Here is a 24791-nt window from a genome sequence, read left to right as displayed (position 1 = left end):
ACCCCCATGCACCCCGCCGGCACCGCGGCGCCCCTGCCCCGCCGCCCGCCCGCCTGACGGGCCGGCAGCGAGAGGCAGCGCCCGGCCAGCGCCGAGGGGAGGGGGAGCCGGCCGACAATGGCGGCGGCCGCCACCGCCGCCAGCCCCGGCAGTCCCGCCGCCGGGCCCCTGCCGCCGGCGGAGCCCTGCCCCAGGAAAGCGCCGCAGCCGCCGCAGCCGCCGCCGCCGGCGCGCAGCGACCCCCGGCGCAGGCAGGCCGCGCTCTCCTTCCTCACCAGCATCTCCCTCGACGGGCGGCCCCCGCCGCCGGGCAACGACGGCCCCGCCGCCCGACCCCGCCAGGCGCCGCTGCTGCCGCCGCCGCCGCGGCTGGGCAGCCCCCCGGCGGCGCCCGCAGAGCCCCCGGAGGAGGAGGAAGACGAGGAGGAGGAGGAGGACGCCTTCGCCGCCGTGCAGGTGCCGCCCGCCGCCTTCCTGGGAGCCGCGGCGGCGGGCAGCCGCGGCCGCCTCAACTCCTTCACGGCGGGGGTGCTGCCGGCACCCTTCGGCCGCACCAGCCCCCAGGGCATCGCCGGCGGCAGCGGAGAGCTAGGGCAGCCCGGCCCCGCCGCCGCCTTCGAGCTGCAGCGATCCCGGTAAGCCGCGCCGCGGGGATGAGGGATGCGCGGGTTGCGAAGGACGAGGGATGCGCGGGATGCGGGGATAAGGGATGCGCGGGATGCAGGGATAAGGGATGCGCGGGATGGCGATGGGCTCGCCGCTCAGGAAGGACGGGCACGGCCGCCGGGGGAAGCCTTGGGGAGGGAGGCCGGATAGCCGCCGAGCGGGAGCCTCGCTCCGCGGAGCCGGCGGAGCAGCGGCAGCGGCGGTGATCTGCGAGGGTGCAGGGGAGGGTCGGCGGAGGTGCCTGAGCCTCCCGGGTCGCACCAGCCGGTCAGTCAGTCGTTCCCGCCTGGGCGCAAGTGGCTGAAAGTTTCTCTCTTGCTCAGCAGTGCGGGCGTGAGGCTGCACAGTCACCGTGCCCCGCTGCAGCCCAGCCCAGCTGCGGAGCGGTTGTCACCGTGTTCTCATGGCTGGTGGCGGATTCAGCCCGCCGTGCTACCTGTCTTATAGGCAGCAGGCAGGGAACCAGCCCTGAGCCAAGTGCACTGCAGTCAGGTCTGTAGCCCACGCGGGGAAAGGAAATCTTTGCGTCGACATCCAGGGATTACGGTGCGAGCGCATGGTTTAAGCAGCGTCTCGCTACCACCCCAAATAAGCTCTTTATCTACAAGCACTTTATGTTTCTCTGGGTTGTTTATTGCCGCTGGGTACTCTTTTGCCTTTTAATTCCCAAAGGAATAACCTCACCTGCTTGAAAAGCTGAGGTTTTTGGCTAAGAAGGTGCAATCATGTAAAAATGTGCAAATGCATGTGGATTAATTGCTCCACGACTACAAAATCACCTTCCTTCACTTCCTCAACAGCATACTCAGATATCAAAGACAGGGGAAGGGGGGGAGAAGCAGAGAAGAAGCTGGAGGAAATGACTGTGCTCCCTAAGCCCACATCGGCTGCCACTCCCACATTCCCCATTTGCCACACTCCCTTCTTGTTCCTCCCTTGGACAAATAGGTAAACTTTGAGTCACATGTTATTGCAAGGGTTTATAAGGGTAATTGAGCATAGATCACTGTAGAAAAGTCCCTTTCAAAACTAACCAGCTTGGAGAAATTGGACGTATTCCAGGAGAAAGTTGTCTTAGCTGCATACCCCACTGTTGGTTGGGTTTTGCCCCTCCGATTTGGATTTTATTGGTGGCTATTCAGGTGCTGTGCTAGGGAGTCCCACATTCCCAAGTAAAATGACTGCTGGTGGGCTACCACCCTTCTTCTAGTCACGTGTCTCTCAAAACATTTTCTGCAGTGACAACCCTCTAGTTGTGCTGTGGATCAACAGCACAGCGATGTGACACACACAAGCTCGTGCATTTTAATCTCTGCCCTCAGCCTTGTGAGTGAAAAGTGACCCACAGACCATGATTTGGGGATTGATTTTCTACTCTTGAACTTTTTACTTCTTGGTGAAACTGCACATGGCAGTACCCTCTTAGTGTTCAGGAGGCTGTATTCTGCTTGGCTTTCTAGTTAGTGAGTTTATTATTGATGCCGGATTCATGCAGGTTACCTTTCTAGATTCCCAAGGATCCTCTTTGGTTTTTCGTGCTTGCAAGCTTTGATCCTGTGCTCAGCTCTAGGAGCGATGCTCAGATCTTAGCCCTTCCTCTTCAGGTCATTATTTTCCCTTACCCCGTTTGCCTCTCTGAATGTTTTCTTCCACAAGTGATACTTTTTTTTTTTTTTCTGTTACATGAGAACAAGTTGGAGTTTAAGAGGGAAAGGTAATTACTGTTCATGTTTACAGCCTAGAAGTCCAACATCTTACAAGTTCAGCTATACTGCTAACATGCAAACAGACTGAATGGATAGCCCAAGTCCATGGCAAGGGAAATCACCTAAGGAAACCTTGTCAGGATGCTCCTCCAGTCCTATAGCGGCCGTTGTTTGTGCTGTATATTTTATTGTGATGTAGGATATAAGGAAAGTGCTTGTTTTCTCATGCTCTTTTGTTTTCTTGAGAGCTAGATTCAGTTGTGGCAGAGACCTTGCATTACTCCACTGACAGGTGTGAAGCTCTCTATTGTAGCACTTGCTTACAGCTAACACTGGTGTAGGAGAGCTCTGGCTAATGTCCCTACCTTTACTGGCTGTTGTGGCCCTGCACATATGCAGCCCAGGGCAGACTTTTGCCTGCCTTCAATAGATTTCTTTCTGTTCTGGAAAAGGTATATATTTTTAAACATCAGGATGGACAGCTGCAGACCATGGAGGTTGTACGGAGTGTTAGCTCCTCATCATCTTAATGAGAAGATGTGGTAGAGGCTCCAGTTGCTCGGTTCACTCTTGGCTGCACAGAAGATAAATCACAGGCATGCACCGGGCTGGTGCAAGCCCAAGAACAGAGGGTTCGAGCAGACCTTCTGCTGCTCTCTTAATGGAGAGGAAGGAGCCAAATCCCCAGCACACTGCCAGCCCTCTCAGGGTAACAAGGTGGAAGTCATAGCAACTGTCCAGACAGGTATCAGCTCACCTGAAGGATGATGTGGAGAGAAAAATCAGAAGTTTTTTTTTTTGGTAGTTTGTTTGTGCACCTGCTGCCTTTCCTCATACCCTTCTGCTCTCCTTGCAGTGAGCTTGAAATTGAATATGTGGTTTGACAGACTAGTCCTCTCTGTTGAGGCAGATAGGTTACAATGTGAAACCTTTTTCTGTTACAGTATCAGGCAAGACAGGCTGTCTTATGTTGTTATTTTCATTTAGTTTTCAGAAACTATTGTGAACATATAATCAGAGTTTCCTGGCTTTTTTGTTTGTGTTAGCAGTTTGTATAATTGCATACTAGTTTATATTTAACAAGGTTATAATTAATGTGGTTTGGGTTTGTGCTCTATGTGTATTCATAAGAAACAAACCATACAAAAAAAGAACATGGAGCTTCTAGCTGCTCAGAGGCTAGAGTGTAATTATATGTAAATGGCAAAAAAAAGGTTTGTTCAGAAGTCAGCTTGTTGGTGCCAAAGGCTCCTGTCTCGTGCAGAAGGAGTTTGTTTCAGTTTGTGGTGAATGGGTGGATGAGGACATGAGGTTACTAGAAACTAGGGCCAGGTTCTGCCAGGGTTTCTTTCATGTCAAATTATCATTCTTCATAGCTTCGTCTTAAATTAACAAGGGACTCTGTGAAGCAAGGTTTCAGCAACACTGGTTTAAAATCATTTCACGTTCTCTGATGTGATGGTCCCAGGTACTTGTTTCTGTGTATGCCTAGAATTTTGGTTGCCATAGTTTTCTTTGGGGAAAGTACTGCTGTTTGTGTATGTGGAGTTTCCTTTTCCAGCAGGCCAGGTGGTTAGAAACAAGCACATGCTTTTTTTGAGTTGTTTGTTTTGGTTTTGTCATTTTGGTTTTTGGTTTTTTTTTTTCCTGTTTTGCTAAGGAAGCAAATTGGTGATTGGATTTGGAGTCTAAACATTGCTTACAGTTGCATTGTCTGTGTCACTGTGTTAGGTTTGAATGCAAATGGGCAGGAGAATTCCTTCTGGGAGCAGCAGTTGCTGGGAGGAAAGGAGAGAATATCTGCTGAGTAATTGCTGGGGAGAGGTCTGCTCAAAAGGACACTGAAGTTATCAGGGTCAAGTAGATTTTTCTTCAGAATTTATTGACCTACAATAAATCTCATTTTCTGAGTAATTCTAAAATAGTTTTATGATTAGTAAAGCTTGTGAAGATTCAATTTATTTCTACCTATTGGAAAAGACAGAGCTGCATATGGCCTCAGTATTTATGTTCTGGAATTATGTAGTGAAGGGGGATGCTGGAATAGTTCACTTGCCTGGTTTTTGTAGAGCTTGCAAAGTTCCATGAGTTGTTAGTGCTGGAGGAAACCTTCAGGAGTTGAATCCTACCATTTAGGGTTTGTGGTGTAGGGCTGAGAGGTCAAAACTCTGTTCTCCATGGCCTTGGGCAGGCAAGCAGTGCAGTCCCAGCCCACCACAGAAGATGCCTCCAAAATGAACACACCAGCGACAAAAGAAAAGTCTCTCAGAAACAAGTGTCTTACAGGCAGAGTCCTGAAAGGGGAGCAGAACAAAGAGCTGGGGGCACCCTCCACACCATGGGGTCATCCCAGCATCAGGAGTTGGCTTGTGAGCTGCTGGAAGCACCGGATCTTTTGTGTGTGATGGACACTCTCCATTCACTGAACGTAAAGCCCTTCAGGCAGCCTGAATTTCAGAATGATGTATACAAGCATAGCATGAAAACAGCGATTTAATGGTCCGAGAAGTGAATGGGAAGTGCACATGCTGAACTAAGTCTTTTCATAGGTGTGTGACCCTGTGTACCACTGATAGCTGCTGCCTCTAAAGCAGGAGATGCTTATTTACTTCGGCTGTCGGTTCAGGAAGCTAAATGACCATCCTGTGCCAGCCTGAAGGGGGAATGTTCAACAACAGGGTTAAGACTCAGGTAATAAGGGCTGTTTCAGTAGTAGCACACAGTGTACAAGGTCTTCCATGAGCCCTGTAAGGGACACTGAGTACACCCCCATCCTTTAGCATGAGCACACTGAGAGGCTGGATCTTCATGGTCACTTAGAGCTGTGCAGGAGCAGTCTCTGACTACTGGTGGGTTTTCTGAGCTGTGTGCATGCTGAGCATGGCCAGCCCCACATTGCATGGACTGGCATCCACCACCATTGGTCTCCGCCAGCCTTTTTGCTTGTTCAGGGCACAGGCTTGTGCCTCCCTCTGTTGCTTCCTTTGAAACTTGTGGAAATGGGGTCATCTTCTAAATATTAGTTGATGTTGACCGGTGGTTCAAGAGTCACCAGTGTATGACGAACAGCATAGATGCATCGGCCTTGTTCCCTTACTACCCAGAGTTTTTAAAAACAGATCCCACAGAAATTTGCTCTGGCATATTTTAGGCTCTTATTGTATTATTTAGCAAGCATCTCTGTCAGATAAAAAGGTAATATTCATCAAACAAGGAAAAAAACCCCTTGCTGTCAATTCTGAAGAGTAGAACAGTGGGACAGAACATGGTGTTCATGAGTACTAGGGAATTAGTTAGACACCTTCACAGAGGGACAGATCCTACAAGGGAGCTGTGTCTGCCAAAGCCTCAGGACTCTGCAGGTTTCAGAGTGAGACAACATTGGAGCTGGATGGGTGAGAGGAGTCTGCCTGGGGGAGTGCACATTAACCCCCATGAGAAAACCTGAGCTGGTAACACGTGAAAAGTCCTGTTTGTGTTGGCTGCATTTGCTGGCCACCAATTCAAACCTTGCTAGGTCCAACTCTGCTGTGGAAGTCCTGTGGTTATACCATGCTGGTGCTTAGCTGGTGTGCTGTGACCCCTCATTAGTTGTCGGGAGAGCGGAAGGAGCGAGACACTTTAGCAGGTTTGCTTATGTGGTTGGTGCATCTTACTTGATCTTTCTCTTTGCTCTTTTCTTTACCAGCAAAGCTGTGCAGGCAGCCACACTGGCCCTTTTCCTTAGGGGTCTGCTACACAGCTTTCCTCTTCATGATAATACTGTTGCAATATATAATACTTCAGCTTGAAATGCTGAAGATCGGTAGCAACCATGTGAGTCACCAGCCCTACAGACCATCATGAAAACGTAGTTTGATGGTAGATAGATAGGATAATGACAGATCATAGTTTGATGACAGCTTTTGGATAGGAAGTATGCTTTAATCTGTAGCTATTATGACTTCAAGAACTCTTCTGGCAGAGGATAGAGCTTGGTTTGGAACAGTTCAAAACACCTAAAACACTAATATGAGTTTCCTAAGTGTGCTCCTTGAAAGGAAAAAAAAAAAATCCAGCCCTCTAGTAGTTCTGTGGCTTCCTCGTTTCAAAGAAGTAGATACCAGGTGGGCTGTACGGAGGCTCCATAGAGCAGTAAGATGGAAGGTCAAGATGAGAAGCAGGGCCAAATCTTTATTTAAAAAAAAAAAATTCTCCCTCTGTTTTCAGTTACTTGTAGTCTCTCAGGCAAGTTTTCCACTACATGAACATGAAGACTCATCTTCATAATTTAACCTAAAAATGCAGAAGTTTGGCTTTATATGTTGGGACTTCAATACACTGTAGGCACCAGCTTGTCCCATGAGAAGTGTGGGAAATCAGATTCTCTTTGCAAATAGGAAAAGCTGGTGTCTACAGAAATCTATATGCAAATATCCACAGAATTCACCCCTGAACATTTGCTAGTACCTCTGAGCATGTACAAATGACAGACTCTCTTTTCTGGACCCAGAATTGCTATGGACGACTGGGGGGCTGCCACCAGATACCAGGCTTAGCAACACAGCAGGTGCAGCAAGACACAGAGCTGGCTCTTTCATAACCCAACTGAAAAAAAACCTTTGCCAGTTTGCTGTGAGAAGTGTTCGTTCCAGAAAATGAAAATGACATAATTTGGCATATGGAGAGTATCTGTTTGCTGGCCTGTCATTTGCAAGTAACATGCTGAGAAATTTAAGGAATGGTATTTGTTTTCATAAGAAGGGCTTAGCAGAAGTTTGCTGCAAGGGTAGAGTAGAGAGCTCAACGGAGCATTTAGGAGAAGAAAACTTCACTGGTGGTTGGAGAAAACATGATGTGCCAGTGGGAGACTTTTAGGACTCTAAGCATTTGTTTTTCAGGCTGCAATATGCAGATTTAGAGGGGTACATATTTAAGGAACAGTAAGGTTCCTTAACAGGGGCTACTGTGTTGTGTTCATAGCAACTGCTTTCCTGTCATCAGTGCTAAATATCTTTTCTGTTCTCATTATGTATTTCAAAGCCAACACTGCTCTTAGAAGCTGCATTTCAGAGTGTTTGCCTAAGGAAGGTTTTCTGTTGTGGAAAATTGACATAAGAATGAAAAGTGAAGCAGAGGCTATCTTCTTTTCTAGAAGAAGTATGTTTTAAAAAAATAGGCTTTCCCCTCATATATGAATATAAAGGACAAATACATCTTCTTAGCAAACAGTTGTGTTTCCCCTGTGTTGTTACAGATCAGGCTAATGATTTTGTGAAATTGAGGTTTGAGGAAAGATTCACTCACCACAACCAAAATGTGTTTTACCTTGTTTGTCTTGGATAGCAGAGGAAGGTATATCCTTTCTTACACAGGATCCTGCAAAGCCTGAACTGTATATTTAGATAAATATAAAATTGCTCAGTTAAATCAAGCATCAGTGTATAAAGTTACGCTAATAAGTAAATTTTGCAATATCAGAGATTTTACTGTATAGTATTGGTGGGATTAAAAAACAGAAAGCTAGATAAGTTTATCATAATTTTTCAGTCAACAATGGATTGCATTTTGGTGCTCTAGAGATAATCATATTACCAAGGTAAATATGATTAGGTTTTCAAATCCTCATGCTGTCAAGGCAAATCAGACATAGGCACATCAGTTTATGGGTAAAGCGTTTAAAAGAAGCATAAATTTTCCCCCAAATTAAAAAAAATCCCCTGATTTTGTGTAAAAGGAAGAATCTATCGGGGGACATGATGATGACTTCTTTCTGCTCCACATCATGTAGCTGGAACTTAGCTGCATGAAACAAACAGGGATGAAGCTCTTGAGTGTGATTTTCTCTTTCCCTGGGCTTTGGGCAGGATGCTGAGCACCAAGAATTCAGCAGTGCCGTTCAGTTTACAGCCTGCTTGCAGTAAACTGTTTTTTTCCAACCATCCATGTGCTGTCTGCTGTTTGTGGCTTCACCATGACCTTGCAGGTCATACCTGCAGATTTTTTTGTGTACATAAGGGACAGAGAAGTGATACTGGGATGTGGTGGTGATGCCAGTGCAGCCTCAACAGGTACCAACCACAGGTGCTGTTGCTGTCCTTGGAATTGAGCTTGTGTCTTTTGCAGAGTGGGAAGGCTGGTGATGGGTTTCCCTCTATCTTCTCTCTTCTGTGGGGCATTGTTTCCTTTCGCATTGCAGGATGGAGGAAGAACCACTGCAGGTACAGGGTCAGTAATTCCCAGCAAGGAAAGTGGATGGGGGAACATGTGAGAGGCTCCAATATTCCCAGCATCATTGTTTGTGGTGGATCTGCCACGGGTGGAAGTGCAGGGTGAGGACTCAGCCCTCCAACAGGGTTGGATCACGCAAAGGTTAGTGTACCAGAAAGGGGAGAGAAGGAGGTGAGAGACCCTGAAGTAAGCTGTCTCTCTTTTCGACAGGAGGTGTAGGTGCTGGCATATTGGCACGGATTTTAATTTCGTCACAATTAAAGGGTCAGATAATATTACCATTGCTTTTTACAGAAATAATTCACAGCACTGGGGCAGCCTGTTGCCCACTGCAGCTGCTAGCAGAGGAGTGGATTATATCCCCAGCCAGGTGGGTGCAAGCAGCACAGCTTTGCCAGTCTACTTCAGAGGGAGGCCTGCTGAGTTTGAAGTTTTTTCGGTTCATGATGCTGGAGGAGAGGAGAGCAGAGCCTCACTGCCCCAAGGAGATAGGATGTGTTTGGCACTCAGGGAGGACGGTTTTGTCACCTAGAGGAATGTCTGGTTTCATCCAGTACCTCTAGCACATGTAGAGATGGAGAAAGAGGAGCCAGGAGATGAATGTCACATAAGGCCCTTTGCATTCAGGCCTGCTTGGATCACATACATACTTTTGTGTATATGCAGATGCAGTCCATACCTACAATTCAAGAAGCTGTCATTATTCCTTGTTGACACTGGCATGTGCTATGAACCTGCACTGCCCATGCCACAATACTCAGCCTGTCTGAAGGATGTAGCATAAAGCAGAAGCTAGATGTCAGCTGTGGTCTGAAATGTGTCTTGAAAATAACTTACTTTTTTTTAACTCACCAACTTTATTCCTTGTGTTTTGTCATTCATAGACAAAACTTTTATTTTCCTGTTGCTTCTGCACTTGTGTTAGTACCTACAGATCCAACAGGAAAGGGGATTTATTTCCTCATTTTTCAGTCAAAGTTGCAGTCAGCTACACCCAGACAAATGCAAGGTGACAGAAGGATTGCCCACGTGTCCATGGGGTGTGGTGGATGCACACAATAGGGAGTGTAGTCCTCGTTAGGTGACAGATAGCTACCTGAAAATGAAGACTCTCATCTTGATACCTGAGGTGTGGGTACAGTTGAGCAGGCCTGGTAGTTACAAGCAAACTCCGTAGTTCTCTGAATTTACTTAAATGAATTATATTATTTCCTAACGTAGGACATGGAGATTTTTTTTGATAATAGGAAGAGAGGAAAACCAGCTTTCAGATACTACAGTGCAAAGTACGGTTTAATCGCTGAAGTAGGTGAGTTGCGCAGGTGCTGCTTCATGTTATGTAAAAAGGTGTGGAAAGCTCTCTGTCTGCTATAAATACTCTTGGAAGCTTGGTCTGTGAAGCACAAGGGGTTGTGTTTGTGTTTTTGAAAACGGAGTTCACGTAACCTCCTGTCTTCAACCCATTGTGTATCTTAGGAACCTCCTTAATCTTATGAGGCTGTTTCTTTAAAGCAAAACTGGGTTTGATTTTTAATTGGTGATGTTCACTGCTTTGTAAAATCCCATCTTTTAGCATAGCCTAATTCAGAAGAAGTGGCAGCTCAGAGGTGGTTGCTTAAATAGGCAAAATTATTTACAGCAGAACACAGAGTGCCACTGTCAAGTACCTCCATCATGACCTTTGAGATTTATTTGAAAAATTCATATTTTTCCGTGTGCATGACTCGCCTCAAAACAGAATGCTCTTCTATTTTAGAAGGCACTCCAGGTACTGCAGAACTCGAGAGCAGCCTTGCAAATAGAAAGTATCTGCGCACATTTGTTTTAAGGAACAGACTTCATTGGACGAGGTTTTTTTGCTTCTGTTTGTTTTAAAGAAATTATTATAAATATTGGTTTCTTGTTTGTCAATTAGTTTCCTTATTGATGTAGGGCTATTCAAGTCAAAGGTAGCGCTAGGGTGTAACAGGGAGAAGAGTTTGAGCAAATGCATTTAAAAATATAAAGTGCACATTGTATGAATTTGCCAGCACCCTTAAATAGGCACTTTCAAGGCAGTGTTTTCTGTTGCTATCCTTGTACTCTGTGGGAAGATTGAATGGATAATGTGAATGAAATGTGTATTTTCTCACAGTGTGTTTGTGAGCTTGCAGGCTCCCTTCTCCTGAGGATGTAGCCTTGCAGCAGGAGTGAGGATTTTTTTTTTACGGTGCAGTACCGATGCTGTGCTCAGTGCTGTATAAAATGCCATTACTCCTCCATATCCCTTAGGACCGAAGCCCCAAACCCACGACCTGTTTTGTGCAATAGGGCACTGAAGAAGGGTGTGGGTTGTAGCTGGAATTCACTCCGCTGAGGAGGATGGCGGGGGGAGCAAAGAGGCTGACGTGAAAAAGCTCTTGTGAGCAAAGATCAGAAGCATCTGAAAACAAACGGGCTCTGAATTAATTGTAGGGTTGCTCAGGTAAAAATGAGAACAGGATTAGGCCTGTCTTTTCTATTTTAAGTGCAGAGGTAATATTTCCAACCTATCAAGTGATTGCATATCTCAAATATCTTACTGGATAAATGAATGTGATATCAAGAGCTGAGGGTGGCACGATCTTTTGTGTAACTGGCAGCTATCTTGCAGTTGTTACAGTTCTCTGTTTTCTATGAATCCACAGGAATATTTCAACATGATCTTGTTTGAGGTGGGATTTTTTCCTGTATGTGTCATTTACATATATTAGAAGAAATGCAACTTTTGAGAGGCTCTTGACCCTTGCATCCACTTTTCTAAGATGTTGGGTTATGGTGATGAAGACTCGACTTCACTTCCACAGTGTTTGTTCTGAGTTAGGTGTCTGTCTTGTGTTATACCAGCAGAAGAGAGTGGAGCAGTAGAGCAATTCAAGCTGGGATTTTTGAAGGAGCCTCTGAAGCATGAATTTTGATGAACTCTCTGAGCTTCTTTGAAAATCCCACTTTGAAAAGACAGCATTTGCTTTTTCTTTGTGAGTTTTTGCAGATTTTGCTTACCTCACTGTGCAGACCTGATCCCATTTGTATACTTATCCTCCCTGGTGTTTTTCTGGGGAGCGGATGGTGGTGTTGTGGACTTCAATTGTGGTTCTGCTTTTACTGAAGTTAACAACACACTTCTGGTTTAATTACTGGGTCAGACCTTCAGACCAGGTCTCACCTGGACCTGTGGACTGAACACTCAGCAGTAGTTGAAAGACAGGTGCTGTGCTCCTACAGCGTGTCACCTGGTTTTCTGCTGTTGGAGGGGAAGCCTTCCTGCTCCAGGGCTGCTCCATGCTGCAGAGAGCAGCATGTTGTAAGCAGACATGGTCAGGAGGCTTGCTTCAAAAACATGCTTTTGAGCCAGCATCAAACACAGTGGAGTTATGCCCGCAGAGTCTCAGTTCCCTGCTCCGGAAAAAAGGGATTCATAGAAGTATAGCATAATTTAGGTCGGACAAGACCTCTAAGATCATCAAGTCCAACTGTTAACCCAGCACTGCCAAGTCCACTACTAAGCTGTGTCCCTAAGCACCACATCTACACACCTTTAACTCCAGGGAATGTCCCTTCAGGGAACTCATATTGAGCTAACTCAAATTTATCTCACAGCCTTCCTTCACACTTGGGTTAGTACACATTTTGTTTGACCCTATGCATTCAGGTGCCTTTCTCCTAGTCATTTCCATTGGAAATTACTGACTTCCCTCTTTCCACTGGAGGTTTTAAAAAGATTTTGTAGCAAAAACATTTTTATTACTTGTTGAATCAGAGCACTGGGATCTGTTTTCTTTTTACTAGTCAGTTGCAGCCTTTCTAAATTTTTGTTTTGTAATGTGGTAAATTCTGCAAAAATGGATTTTTTTTGTTTTATTCAGTTATTCACATTAACAGACATCTTTCCTGTGTGTTTAGTGGAAAAGGTGAAACAGGAAAACCAAAATTTCAAAATTTTGTGTCACATGTTGATGGCAGTTTGTGATCTTGGTCAGCGTAGAGGTCTAATGTCATACCCAGCATGGTTTTACCCTTGTCCTGGGCTGTTTTTAGACACGAACATGCAGTGACTGAGGAAGTAGTGGTTTCTGTTTGTGTGCTCTGGGGAGGAGAGTTCATTTGTTTAATCAAAGAGAGAAAAAAGCACCTCTTTTATACAAAGTATAGCTGATTTCACTTTCAGGGGAAGCAATAAGGCGAACTTTTGCCTGTGACTTCTATGTAACTAACTACCGAATGAGCTTTCATGTTGAATCCTTCCTGAGATTTGCCAGAGGGAACCACACCAAAGTTTTGCACAGAGCCAGAGGGTTGTGCTCTTCCTCTGGTCCCATTGTCTGCAGCTTCTCACCGTTGTGCTTCTTCCCTTTCCCAGCCCAACACAAACAGCTTTTGGCGAGCGTATTTATGCATCTGTCTGCTCTGACCCATCCAAGCACAAAGCCATTCCCCTCTTTCCTCCATGTTAGACAAGCTCATTATTGTTCAGGTCTGAGGCGGCAAAGGATGACAGAAGCAAAACAGTGCAAGTTTTGTATAATTTGGTTTTTATCTGCTGCTGTGGGGGCCATGGCCCTCGTATAGTGGCACTTTGTTCAGCCTTCTTCCTTTGCAGAGACTTGCAGGGAGGAGGGAAAATGCTGCGGGTGCCTGGGCACTTGGAGAGACAGCAACAGAAGTGAATTTTCGGTTCCTTTGCTGGACAGACTCTTAAGGTCCTGCTGCTTCTAAAGCAAAAATAAAGACCTATAAATCTGCTGTTTTCCAAATAGCAATTAGCAGATCCTGCCCAAGAGAGGAAATATTCACAGTTCTCATTGTCACTCTGGTAACTGAATGCTGCTATTTTAAAACTTGCATCCCGCATTTTACTTGTTGAATTTGTAGAGATAGTTTCCTGCTGTCGGGATCGAGTATCCAAATTACCACTGGTGGGAGCGGTACTCACTGCCCCAAGATAGCGCCTGTGGGAGAACCTCAGCATTGCCTGCAAATCCCTGGTCTGCTCCCCTCCTCACCGCTGCTGCCTCCTGACACCTTCTTGACATGGAAAGCTACACCACAGGCACATGGGTTACATGGCCATCCCTTTGCTTGCTGATACTGTCCTTGCAGTCTGTGAGGCTGTGCAGGGCCAGTTGGAGCGTGGCAGAGTGGCTGGAGCTGTCACTGTGAAGGCTTTTGATGTGCTTTACTTCAAACAATAGCTGTGTGTCTGCATTATATTTTCCTTATTATTACAATCAAGGATGTTTATTCTGTATTCGTAGCTGTATTTATTCTTTATGAAGTGCAGGAATAAGTTTTTCCGGTTGCTAAAACACAGTTTTTTCTGTCTAGAACCTCAGCCGTTTTACTTCCAAATTTGGTTTTCAGTTTTTTTTCTTTTTCTTAAAAAGCTTCAAATCATGTATACTTATTGTAGTTAGGTGCAAAGTTCACATATTAAAAAAAGGGGAAGGAATTGGGAAGGGGAAATACTCAGTCCTTAGGACCTCTTTCTCTATACCCATTCTGTCTAATATGAATACAGAAATTCTTTTGTATGCAAGCAAGTTCTAAAGCATGCTAAACAGTTTGTCTTCATTGTTATGTTTGTCTTCATATGTTCTTCTGTTGTTGTATTGTCATCAGGATACTGTTGTCTATGTATTACTTACCCAGATACTACATTATATATAATTTGAAAGCTCTAAGTTACTAAAAATGTGCTACAAAAGTGTATGCTTCATGAGCTCCTACTTAAAGCCAAAAGAGAGAGATTTACAGATGTAAATTTACAGATGGGAAATTGTATTTTTTGGAGGAGGATGATTGCTTCTTTAATTGCCTGTCTGATATCCTCCTTGGAAGATAAGTGTTTTTGGTATCAGCTTTGTGGTCTGTATCCTCTTAGCTTAATATCTGTCATAAAATTATGTAGCTGTTATTAGTGCAGGTAAAATTGAGCTTGCATTCAACTCCCCGGGAGGGTGTTGTGAATGGGAAACTGTTGTGTATACATAATCCCATTAGTCAATATTGTTGTTCAAAATCCTTTTTTTTTTCCTCTCTCCTCTCACAACAAAGCTCTTAGGTCTGCGGTGAAGTGTTTTGTGACACATTTTTGAATGGGCCTTTTGCCCTGCTTTCAGTTCTTTAATGCAAGAAGCTTTACCAGGAAACAAAAATTTCTTTCTTCTCTGTCTGTGTTTTTTCAGCTTGGGGCTGTGATGCTGAATATGCAGACAGACACAGGAGTCAGATGATCTAAGATGTGTGATATTATGAGGTTATCCATTTCACATGATTAGTATCTGTATTGGAGTTTCGGTCTGCATTTCATGTCTGTGACATCTAAATATGCCTTGATCCTTTTTAAAAGGTAGATCTTTGTGTGTTTTCACACCCCCACAAGGCTGTTATAAAAGTAAATCTTCCTTGCGTTATATTTAGTGGCATCTCTTGAAAGAGGTGATTAGTTTGAAAGAAGTATTTCTAAATTAGATTTTATCATTGATAAAAGGCTGTATAAAAATAAAGTCTGATCCTGCAAACACTTGCAAATATGTTCAGTCTTACTTTCCCAGTAGCTTGCTGCCTTTGGCTCATAAAGACATCGCCTAACACAGTCAAAATGAGCAGTTTTGTAGTTTCATTTGAGCATGAGCCCCATCAGCTGAGGTTTCTGCAGAAGTGCATCATTAATCATGCAGTTAGTGCCTTTGTTAAGATTGCTGAAGTGCGTGAGTTTTTACACGATCAGTTCAATTTATTGGTATAAGTGACTTTTTTACATCTGTTAGTCTGGTATATTTTAAAATCTCAGAGAGAATGTGCTTTCAGTGGTCACCTTTGAGATGTTTTTGTAAATGAATGCGTGCATTTAGTTCTTCTAATACTGAAAGCCGCATATTACTTTGGAGAGCACTGGACACAAAATCAGTGAAATCTGTGACAAAAAATTATTTTTATCCAAAGTGGTGGCAAAAATGAGCCTTTTTTCAAGGCATTTCATGCTTTATGTTCTCCTTCATATACTTTGTCTTCTAAGGAGCTGCTGTCAAAATTTTCTCCATCTGGTCTTATGGTTTTTTTGTTGTCCACCTGATGCTTCTTATAGAGCAAAGGTTTTTTTGGCTGGAGGTGCCTCCAGGTGATTTGAGGCAATTAAAGGGGTTACTGACCCCAAAGGAGAGGCTGGCTGAAGCAAATATGGTCACAATTCCAAGATTTTATTTCACAACCCGAAGTATAACCTTAAACTGAAATAGCTGCTGGTTTAAGCTAGCACACAGGTCTGCTTCTGCTCTCGTATTACCTCATGTTTGGGTTTTTCAGCTTTCAGAAATACATGGCTTTTTTGATTGTATGGAGTTGGAGGGCCAGATCCATTTTATCTGTTTTCAGGGACTCAAACATATTTCCTTTTGTTTCTACATATGCACGTGCCTTCAGCAGAACTCAGTAATCATGTTTGAAAGGTAGCATATGCATGCATATCACACTCCTGGCTTGGGGAAATGGAAGAGCAAACAACAGATACTGTGAGCCATGGCATAGCATTTTTTAAGATTTTTAGTATGTGTTTTCATGACAGTTGAAAGCACTAGCAACCTTTCTAAATCACGTGATCTCCTCTTCATCTTTGTTGCTGAGGAGATTATTCCAGTATCGCCAGCTTCAAAGTCTTGCAATATATGATAGAGGCTTTTTAAGGTTCATGGGCTGTTGGGATGAGGTGGAGATGCTCAGTCTAATCTCCTTGTATTCTGTCTTTTTTGACAAAGTTCCTAACTTTCAAGATCAAAAAAAGATTTAAAAAGATGTAGTCCTAAAGAGCTGCATTCCAGAAGGCAAGAATAAGACTCTTTAAGGATTCATAGAAATTCATGAATTTTTAATACGCTTTAACTTTGTGTTTGTTGTTTAAACAGGTAATACAGAGTCACAGGGCTCTCATACCTTCTGCTTTCAGAGAATCAGCAATGAGTGCTGAGCTCAGCATATGCACGTGCAGAGTCCTGGTGTATCCCATGAGGCTCTCTGAAAAATGCCAAATACCACCATGGAAGTGCCTGTTGCCATGTTGCTTTTAGCATCTGCTGTGGTCCTGCTGGTCCTGGGAAGATGCAGCTTCTAGGCAGATGTGGATACAGTGCAGCTGGGCTGGGGCAGCTCGGTCACCTTGGTACCCTAAGCATGTCCCAGGAGCAGGACTGTGTGGAAAACAAGCCAACACACCCTGATGATCAGAAGTGTGCTTCCTGAGTTTAAAGGAAGAGTGTAGAGAAATGCAAGGGGAACCATACATCCTTCTGGCTGCTTAACTTTGTTCTCACATCTTCCACCCCTCCAGTAGTATTCGTGGTAAGGGTCTGGGTATGCGGACCTCCTTTGTCCTCTTCTCCCAGAAATTTGTGATACTGAACTCAGTCAGGAGGGACTTCTGACTTTTTAGAAATTATTATTACTTTTCTTTTTCAGCAAGGCAATTGCCTCCTCTTTCAAAATTGCCTTTCTTCAGTGGATGTGTCCTGGGGGCACCACTGCCTGTCTCAACAACACCAGCCAGCTGCTCTGGGGTGTGCTAAATCCCTGACAGGTTGTTAACCTGTCATGAAATGGGGTGTCATCTCCTGCTGGATTGAGACGTTCAAATCCAGCTCAGAGCTTTTTCAAAATTAGCTGGTTTGCAGGAGTACAGGTTTCGTAACAGTGTTTTATGGTCACACAGGCAGCAGTGCCTGCGAGTAGCTCATCACCAATTCCTGCTGAAACTCGTCCCAACAACAGCTGCTTGCTTGGGTTGTGGTGGCTGTGGGGCTGACAGCTGCCCACAGCCCTGGCTTTGGGGTATGAAGCCAACTGTTCAGTGTCTGATTAAAATACCTGGGTTTGGTTGACTTAACAGTTTTTGACAATAACAGATTTCCTGACACTAGTAAAAGTACCTTGAAAACCAAGGAGTGGCACTGCAGAATTGTCACAACACATAATGTTGGGATGGGACAGAGAGCTGCCCCTTGTACCTGTGAGCCTTATTTTTAAGAATTTCTCTCCAATTGTTGCTCTAGTCTGTGAATTGAAATAAGGTTGTATCTCCTCCCAAATATTCATGGAATTAGGCAATTCCATGGCCAGCTTCCCAGTCCCTGAGTTATCAGCTGTAGTAGCTTGGGAGATTGGTATTACTGAATTTCCTTTCAGTTTCTGATTTTTTTATGTATGTATGCCAAATCATTTGCTCATGCAGTCAGAGTTTAGAGTGAAAATTTTCAGCGATCCAGATAAATATTTTTAAAATTAAAGGCTTGGTTCTGTGAAAAGCTTAATGGGTATTTTGTTATGCTCTAGAGTAGTTCACTGGGCTTCCAATGGGAATTAAAAATAAATGCTGGGAATGAAAGTTGTCCCTGCAACAGGACTCTGCAGCCCAGTGAAAGATGCTGCTCCAGCTCTCCAGCAAATCTGACAGGGACAGAGTAAAAGGATTGCAAGAGTAAAGAAGGGTAAGACTTTTTTCTCTGTCTTTTTCTACGACAGAGGAAAAGAAAGTAGCTCCTGTTTTCCTATATATGTTATGGGGAGAGCAAAGCTTTCAGAGCTGGTTGGGAAGAGGAAGCAGCTGTTTCCTTCCTCCTCTCACTTTACTCTTCACTTCCCTGTCCTCCCCCATCGCTGAGAGGATCTCAAAATTCTGCAAAGATTTAGGCTCAGGACTTGTTTTGTCCTGAGATTTGGATTGTGAAACTGGTTGGAGAATACAGCTTCTTATGATTTTCTTAGGTTTGCATTAAGTACAGAGCTAGGGGCAACATTCCTGAAGCCTGCCCTGGAGAGGCAGGCTGTTGTGGTGTCATCCTTGTGTTGCCCTGGGAAACTACAATTACATTGACGTAAAAAAGTGTCTCTTGACTGTTCGTGTTTAAGAATAGGATAGATAATTTGGTGTTCCCTGTTTCAGAGAGCGGGTGCTCTGAGTTGCTCAGAAAATTGAGCTCCTTTGACATGAAGACTTATGGTTTTGGGGTGTGCACACTGTGTGCAAATGAAATTAGGCAGATTGCTCAAACGACCATCAGATAGGTCTTACTCTTTTTTCAAATGCTTGTGGCAAATAACTGGAAGAACTAAATTCAAAATGACTCTTCCTGAGGGAGGTAGGACAGCTCAGGAAATACACTCCTAAAATCTTAGAATGGTCTGGGTTGGAAGGGAACTTTGTTCTAGCCCCTCTGCCATGGACAGGGACACCTCCCACTAGACCGAGTAGCTCAGAGCCCCTTCCAACCTGACCTTGAACACTTCCAGGGATGGGGTATCCACAGCTTCTCTGGGCAACCTGTTCCAGGGCCTCACCACCCTCACAGGGAAGAATTTCTTCCTAATATTTAATCTAAATCTACGGTCTTTCAGTTTAAATATGTTTTTATTTGTGTTTATCTTTCAGGATAAATATGTTGGTTTAATGCTTTGTTATAGAATCACACTGTGGTCAGATGGGCAGGAGGAGGGAAACCTTGCCACCCCCAAATGTTTGGACTACTTTGCAAAATACTTTGAGATTAATTTTTTCCCCTTTTCTGTCCTCCCCTGGCTTGTCTGACAGCAGTGGCAGAATACCTCCTGCCCCTCCTTTGGTTACAGCCTGGAAGCAGCTGCTGAAAGAACTTCTAGAGAATAAAATTGAGGGGTAATAGAGGATAGAGAACAGCATGGCCACGCTTCATATGTTATCTGTGATGCCTAACAGCTTCTTTAATAGAAGTTATTTCTTCTCTGCTGTCCTTGTGTTAGCGGGGCACAATCCTACAAGAATGAAAAATTTGATACGTGAATATTGATGAAATCTGTCATTAATTATTGCCAGAGCAGACTCTGGGAGAATTGGGTTGCATTTTCAGTGGATTTAAATATAACTTTGCTTATGCAATCCTGTTAAACATTGTTGCAGTATGTCACTGAGAAAGGTTATTATATTTGCTATATAAAGATTACGACTTTGGGGGGGATTAAAGTTTTAGCAGCAGTTGCCGTATTTCTTATGGTCACAACAGCAACCTGTTAAATGTGGAACAGAGGGGGAAAGCTGTGGGTAAGCCAGATTTTCTGTCTGGAAGCGCAACCTTTAAAGCTGTTAAGCCAAACCGGAGGAAACCCTGTGAACTTTTTTTTCAGGAACCAAAATTCTTCAGAAAGGTGACATGTTTAAACAGCGGAAAACAGGGGTTTTTTTCCTGAGTATGAGTCTTCTATGTCATATGCAGATGAATATATATGCTTGTGCATATATAAGAAGAAAAAAAATTCAAAGCGAAACATGGGCTTCAAGCAAATCAAAATGCTTTGTTCCCCATGAAATCAGAAATTTTTTGATTTTGCTGAGAACAGTGGCAAAAATTAAAAAAAAAAGCCTTTTTTGTTTGTTTGTTTGTTTTTTTGTAATTGAGTCAACCCCCTGACCCAAATGACTACAGACCCCCAGGGCTGTAATCCATGTTCCTGATGGCTGTAGCTGTGTGGCATTTGCAGCCCTTAAAACCATGTCGTGTTCCTTTGTCCTGCTCATTTCTGCAGCAAAAGTCTGAGCTTGATGTAAGGGAAGGCAGGTCTGCCTTTGCTCACAGCTTTGGTGTGCTGGGGTATGGCCAAGGGGCTGATGTCCAGACACTGCTCTGCAATGTATTTTATTCACACCAAGCAGTGCTTATTCCAACAAGTCATTTGCTGACCTGAGTTACAGCAATGTCTGCAGATCAATAGCTCTAATTAGACACTAGGCACCTGGTGTACCAGTGATTAAAAATAAGAAACATTATGACTAGTTATTGTACAACTTGCTTGAAACCACTGTATAATAATGGTACATTTGCCATCAGATTAGGTCATGAGGCAGCTTTACTGCAGCTTGGAAAATTAGGATCAAAAATAGTCCTCTGATTAAAACTTGAGCTTTTGAAAGCTCTTCAGAGAAGAAAGATCTACAAATGCAGATGTATGGGAGAAATTAAGCAATCTGGATATGCATGATTGTTGAATTTAAAGAGAGTAATTGATGTAACCACTGTGCTAACTCATTTCTCTCAGGCACACTGTTTTAACAAAACTAAATGAACTATCGGAATGATATGGGAATAAGTTGCTTAAAATACAGTCCATAATAGCTCAGTGTATTAATGTAGTGAATTTATGAGTTTCCATAGTCATGCAGTTGTTCTGCTTGTACCAATGTCAGCCTGCAATAGCAGTTGTCTTGATTTAGATTTATGAATTTCTCCCACATTTAAAAAAATATTCATCACGTATTTATCAGCAGTAAAATAATCTCTTTGAAACAACATTTGCTTTCTGATATCATCAGGGATTGGTCTCTTCCTCCTTTGCCCTTTCCTGCAGCAGCATAATTCCCTCAACCTCAGGGCATCCTGCAAGTCCCATATGTCCTGTCAGGCCATTTTTATACACCAGGAAAAAAAGAATGTTTCAGCTGATAAAAAGAAATTATTAGGTTCCAAATCCTGAATGTGATCCGTATTGGTCACAGGCCTGTTTGGAATCTGTATCTGTTGAGCTTGAAGGAGTCCAGTCTATACCTGTTCCCTGTGACTGTTTTAGGTGCCTGCTGGCTGGCTGAGTTGAAGGAGAGACCTGTAGCTGCAGTGGAGAAAGGCTTGGAGTCAGAGAGCAGCTATGGGAGCAGCCTCCAGGGATGCAGGAACAGTTACTCTATTCCTGTGATTTGAGGATTGTTTTGGGCTGATCCCATCGAGGACAGCAAATCTTTTGCTCCCTCACAAAACCCAATAAAAGCTGATCACTAATCATTTGTGTGCTTGTTAGTGGGATCGATTCCCTTAATTGGCCAGCTGCAGGAGACCTTCTGCTGCTGTGATGCAGGGGGTGGTAGATGGCTGAAGCAGCACGGTGCCTTTTGGTCACAGCATAAGCTTATTAGTATAAATGAGGCTGTTTTAAACCAATTTGAAGCCACAGTTTGCAGGAGGTCTATTCAGGGCCTGACCTTTACTTCATTTCATCTCATTTTGATGTCAGGATGTTCTGTAGGTCTCTGAAGGTTAAGTTGTCGACAAGGACAATTTCTCTGCACATGAAGCCTTCAGTTGTGGGCTATTCTGCATGTAAGGCACCAGAGTTTGGTAAGTCTTGATGGTGTTCACTTTTTAAAACGTCATAGCCATTTTAGACAAAATTCAGTATTGTGTTGATTGGCATCTGGTTAACTGATGTCTGTTTATACCTGGCCTAAGCTTGTTTTTGTGTATTAAAAGTGATGCTGGGTTGAAGTAGGTCTTGACTGTTGTCTATGATGTGGACTTGATTTTTGGTACTGATAAAGGATTATGATCACAGTGAATCCAGTTGCTACCTGCTCCCTCTGCAGCAGCTCCACTGGCCTGCACACCCACAAGTGTCTCAGTCTTGGAGATAAGCAGGAGCAGAGAATCATGGGAGAACATAAAATCGACTAATGACACAAAAAAGCAGTGTCCAATATGACGTACCCCAAGCTCAAACGCCAAAGTCAGAGGTTAGCAAAAGCTTTGTGCCTATTCAGAAAATTGCTGTGGGCTCAGCTGGAAAGCAACAGCAGTGCTTCTGGCAATGAGCATGGTCCAGGTTAGCTGGGGCAGTCAAATTCCCTTGCCTGTTTATCAGTGTTCCCAGGCTGAAAGGCTGAAAGAAAGTGCTTCCTGATCAGCATGATAAATGGAATTTTACATGATAATTATGTTTACAGGAGGACAGATGTACTAATAACACGTTCCCTAAAGACTTCAAATGAGCTATAAAAGAATCAAATCTCTGCTGAAAATGCTGGCAGCAGTAGTATTAATTGTGTAAGTTACAGCTGATAATTGTCTTGTTTCATTTGAATGAGGCAGTCAGCTATTAATGCCTTGTGCTCTGTAGTACCAAAACAGCAGACTGCGCAAAATTTGTCAGTGTGGATAACACAGTTATATATTGGCAATGCATCCTAGTGGACATACTCTAGTGGCTAGGGAAGGGAAGAAGTGTTACAGTTAATTTCTAATGCTGTTTCATCTTTTCTATCAAAATACTTGCTTATGTGCCTTCAGGAAGAGAGCTGATTTTTCTTATCTACAAATTGTTTGATGTAAGACAATGCCTGCAGTAAAAATACAAGCTCTCTCTGTGGTTATTGAGGGTTGAAATGGAGAATGACTAATTAGCTGTCTTGTTCCACTTATCTCTTCCATAGTGGTGATATGAATGAAAGTCTTACCCTTGTTTTTATGTTTATGAAAGATCCTACTGTTGTGCAGATCTGTTACAGAGCATGCATAAGTGTGCAAATGCATAGAGATATACGTATGTATAATAGAAACATGACCTGAAAATCTGTTAGAAGTTATCAGGCCTAATTTTTAAAATAGCAGTAAAATGAATTTCAAATCAGTTATCATACTATGTATTGTACCACGTTTACAGTTAAATAAAGATCTTGTAGGTAACTAACCAAATTCAAAACCCTGCTGGTGCAAATTGAATTACTTTTTGTGACATCCTAATTCATTTGCATTCCCAAAGCGTGTTTCATTTCATCTGCAGTAAGTTGAGCTGCAGATAATATCCCAGAGGGGCACGGTTGTATCAGTCCTAACCTACATCCATGCTCTGGTTGATTAATCTGTAAATCCTTCAAAATTTCTCTCCCCTGCTATTACATCAAAGCATCCCCGAGTAAAAACACGTGAGCAGAATCCTGAAATGTGTTCCCTTAGCATGAGAAGGACTCTTTGTGTCTTTCATTAGGCAATACTTTGGGATTTTTTTATGGAGAAACAGGCGCTTGACTTTCTAAAGAGTGCAAGATGTGTTCCTTGGTTAGCAAAAGAGAGCTGATGGTCTGGAAAAACTGCCTGGAGATGCTTTGTAAAAATTGTCCTTGGTTCCTTGTGACCTTTCATCAACTCAATTCATTGCTAATGAGCTGCAAATTCATTGCAATTTATTGCAGAGCTTTAAAATTGCCACTGAGTCAGATCACAAAGTGCCTTGTTTTATGTTATCAAGAAAAATCCTCCGGTTGAGGGAGGACTCAGCAGTAAACACAACTCTGAAAAAAAGTCATGAGCTCTTTGTCTCTAAAGGCTGCCGGTGGAAGTGCAGAGATTTTGAGAAGAGAAAGGAAGGGGGAGAGCAGAAAAACCAGAAAATCTTATGTCTGCATGGATTCTATCCTTATGCCTGTTCACCCTAGGGAAATGATAATGTGACTAATTTGTTCCACACAGATAGGCAGAGCCTTAAATATCAAATATATCCATTTCTGCATTGGCTTAGTGTTTTTTCTTTCTAAAGCTGTCTAAAAAGTGCATGTGTATAAAGAAATAAAACACCAACAAGGAAAAAAAAAAGAGTCTCAGCTAAAGAATAGCTAAGTAATTTTTTGCATCTACAGTCACGGCATTTGCCATCCAAAGCTCTGCCTAAGGTTGTACTTAAAGTAACGCCAGTTGCAACACTGCTCCTGTCAGACCCTGGAAATCATTCAGACTAAGGGTGCCACACCTCGGCTTTGAAAGAACCGACCACCACATCAGCTCAGGTTCCTGTGCCAGGTGTTTTTCAGGTCTGGTGCCATGATTTGCTCCTGTGCTTCCCAGCCATTTGGTACGTCGGGCAGCTAGCTTTGACTGCTGGGGTGATTTGGAAATGTTGAATAATGCCTTACACCCTTCTAAGTGCTTTTCTACTATAGCTTTTGACAATCCGTATTGACAAGGGAAATGTCCATCATCAAATGCTGAGACTTGGAAGCGGAGGAGGGAGATCTTTGCCCCCACCTTCTATGTGTATAGGCACTTGAAGTAATGTATAGGTTATATAAACTCATCATAGGCAGCTTAACATTTGCGTTGGTTATTTGCGATGGAAAGAGCTGGGTAACTCAGATCTCCCAGACTCCACGTAAGGTCAGGGTGTGAACCCATTCTCAGTTAATCATCTCTACCAGGAGTTGGGTTGCAACTATAACTAGTTATTAATTATTTCGCTTTAATGATTGCTTTATCTATTTGTTTGCTTATATGCACTATAGATTAGATCAGGTTGAGGGCTCAATAGACATTTGAAGTGGATCACTGCGAACATTAGTGGTAGGTCAGCCAACCTCTTCCCTTATTCATTGTGTAATACGAATGCAACATGTCTTTTGGGTGTGCTGGGGAGAGACTG

The 24791-nt window shown here is 43.6% G+C and overlaps 1 protein-coding gene across 3 annotated transcripts in view; it reads left to right on the top strand.

The window, feature by feature from the left end:
- Positions 1-24791, top strand: part of CABLES1 (Cdk5 and Abl enzyme substrate 1) — a 73721-nt gene continuing 48930 nt past the window's right edge. The window contains exon 1 of one of the 3 annotated variants that reach the window (XM_064655219.1): positions 1-635. In XM_064655219.1, the coding sequence (XP_064511289.1) occupies positions 118-635 (518 nt within the window). In that variant the 5' untranslated portion in view covers positions 1-117. The remainder of the gene's footprint in view (positions 636-24791) is intronic. The other 2 variants (XM_064655210.1, XM_064655229.1) reach the window with 2 other exon arrangements.

Source organism: Pseudopipra pipra, chromosome 1, assembly GCF_036250125.1.
Source record: "Pseudopipra pipra isolate bDixPip1 chromosome 1, bDixPip1.hap1, whole genome shotgun sequence".
In the NCBI taxonomy this organism is placed as follows: domain Eukaryota; kingdom Metazoa; phylum Chordata; class Aves; order Passeriformes; family Pipridae; genus Pseudopipra; species Pseudopipra pipra.
The sequence above is the reverse complement of the archived record's forward strand: the minus strand, read 5'-3'. Positions and strand labels throughout refer to the sequence as shown.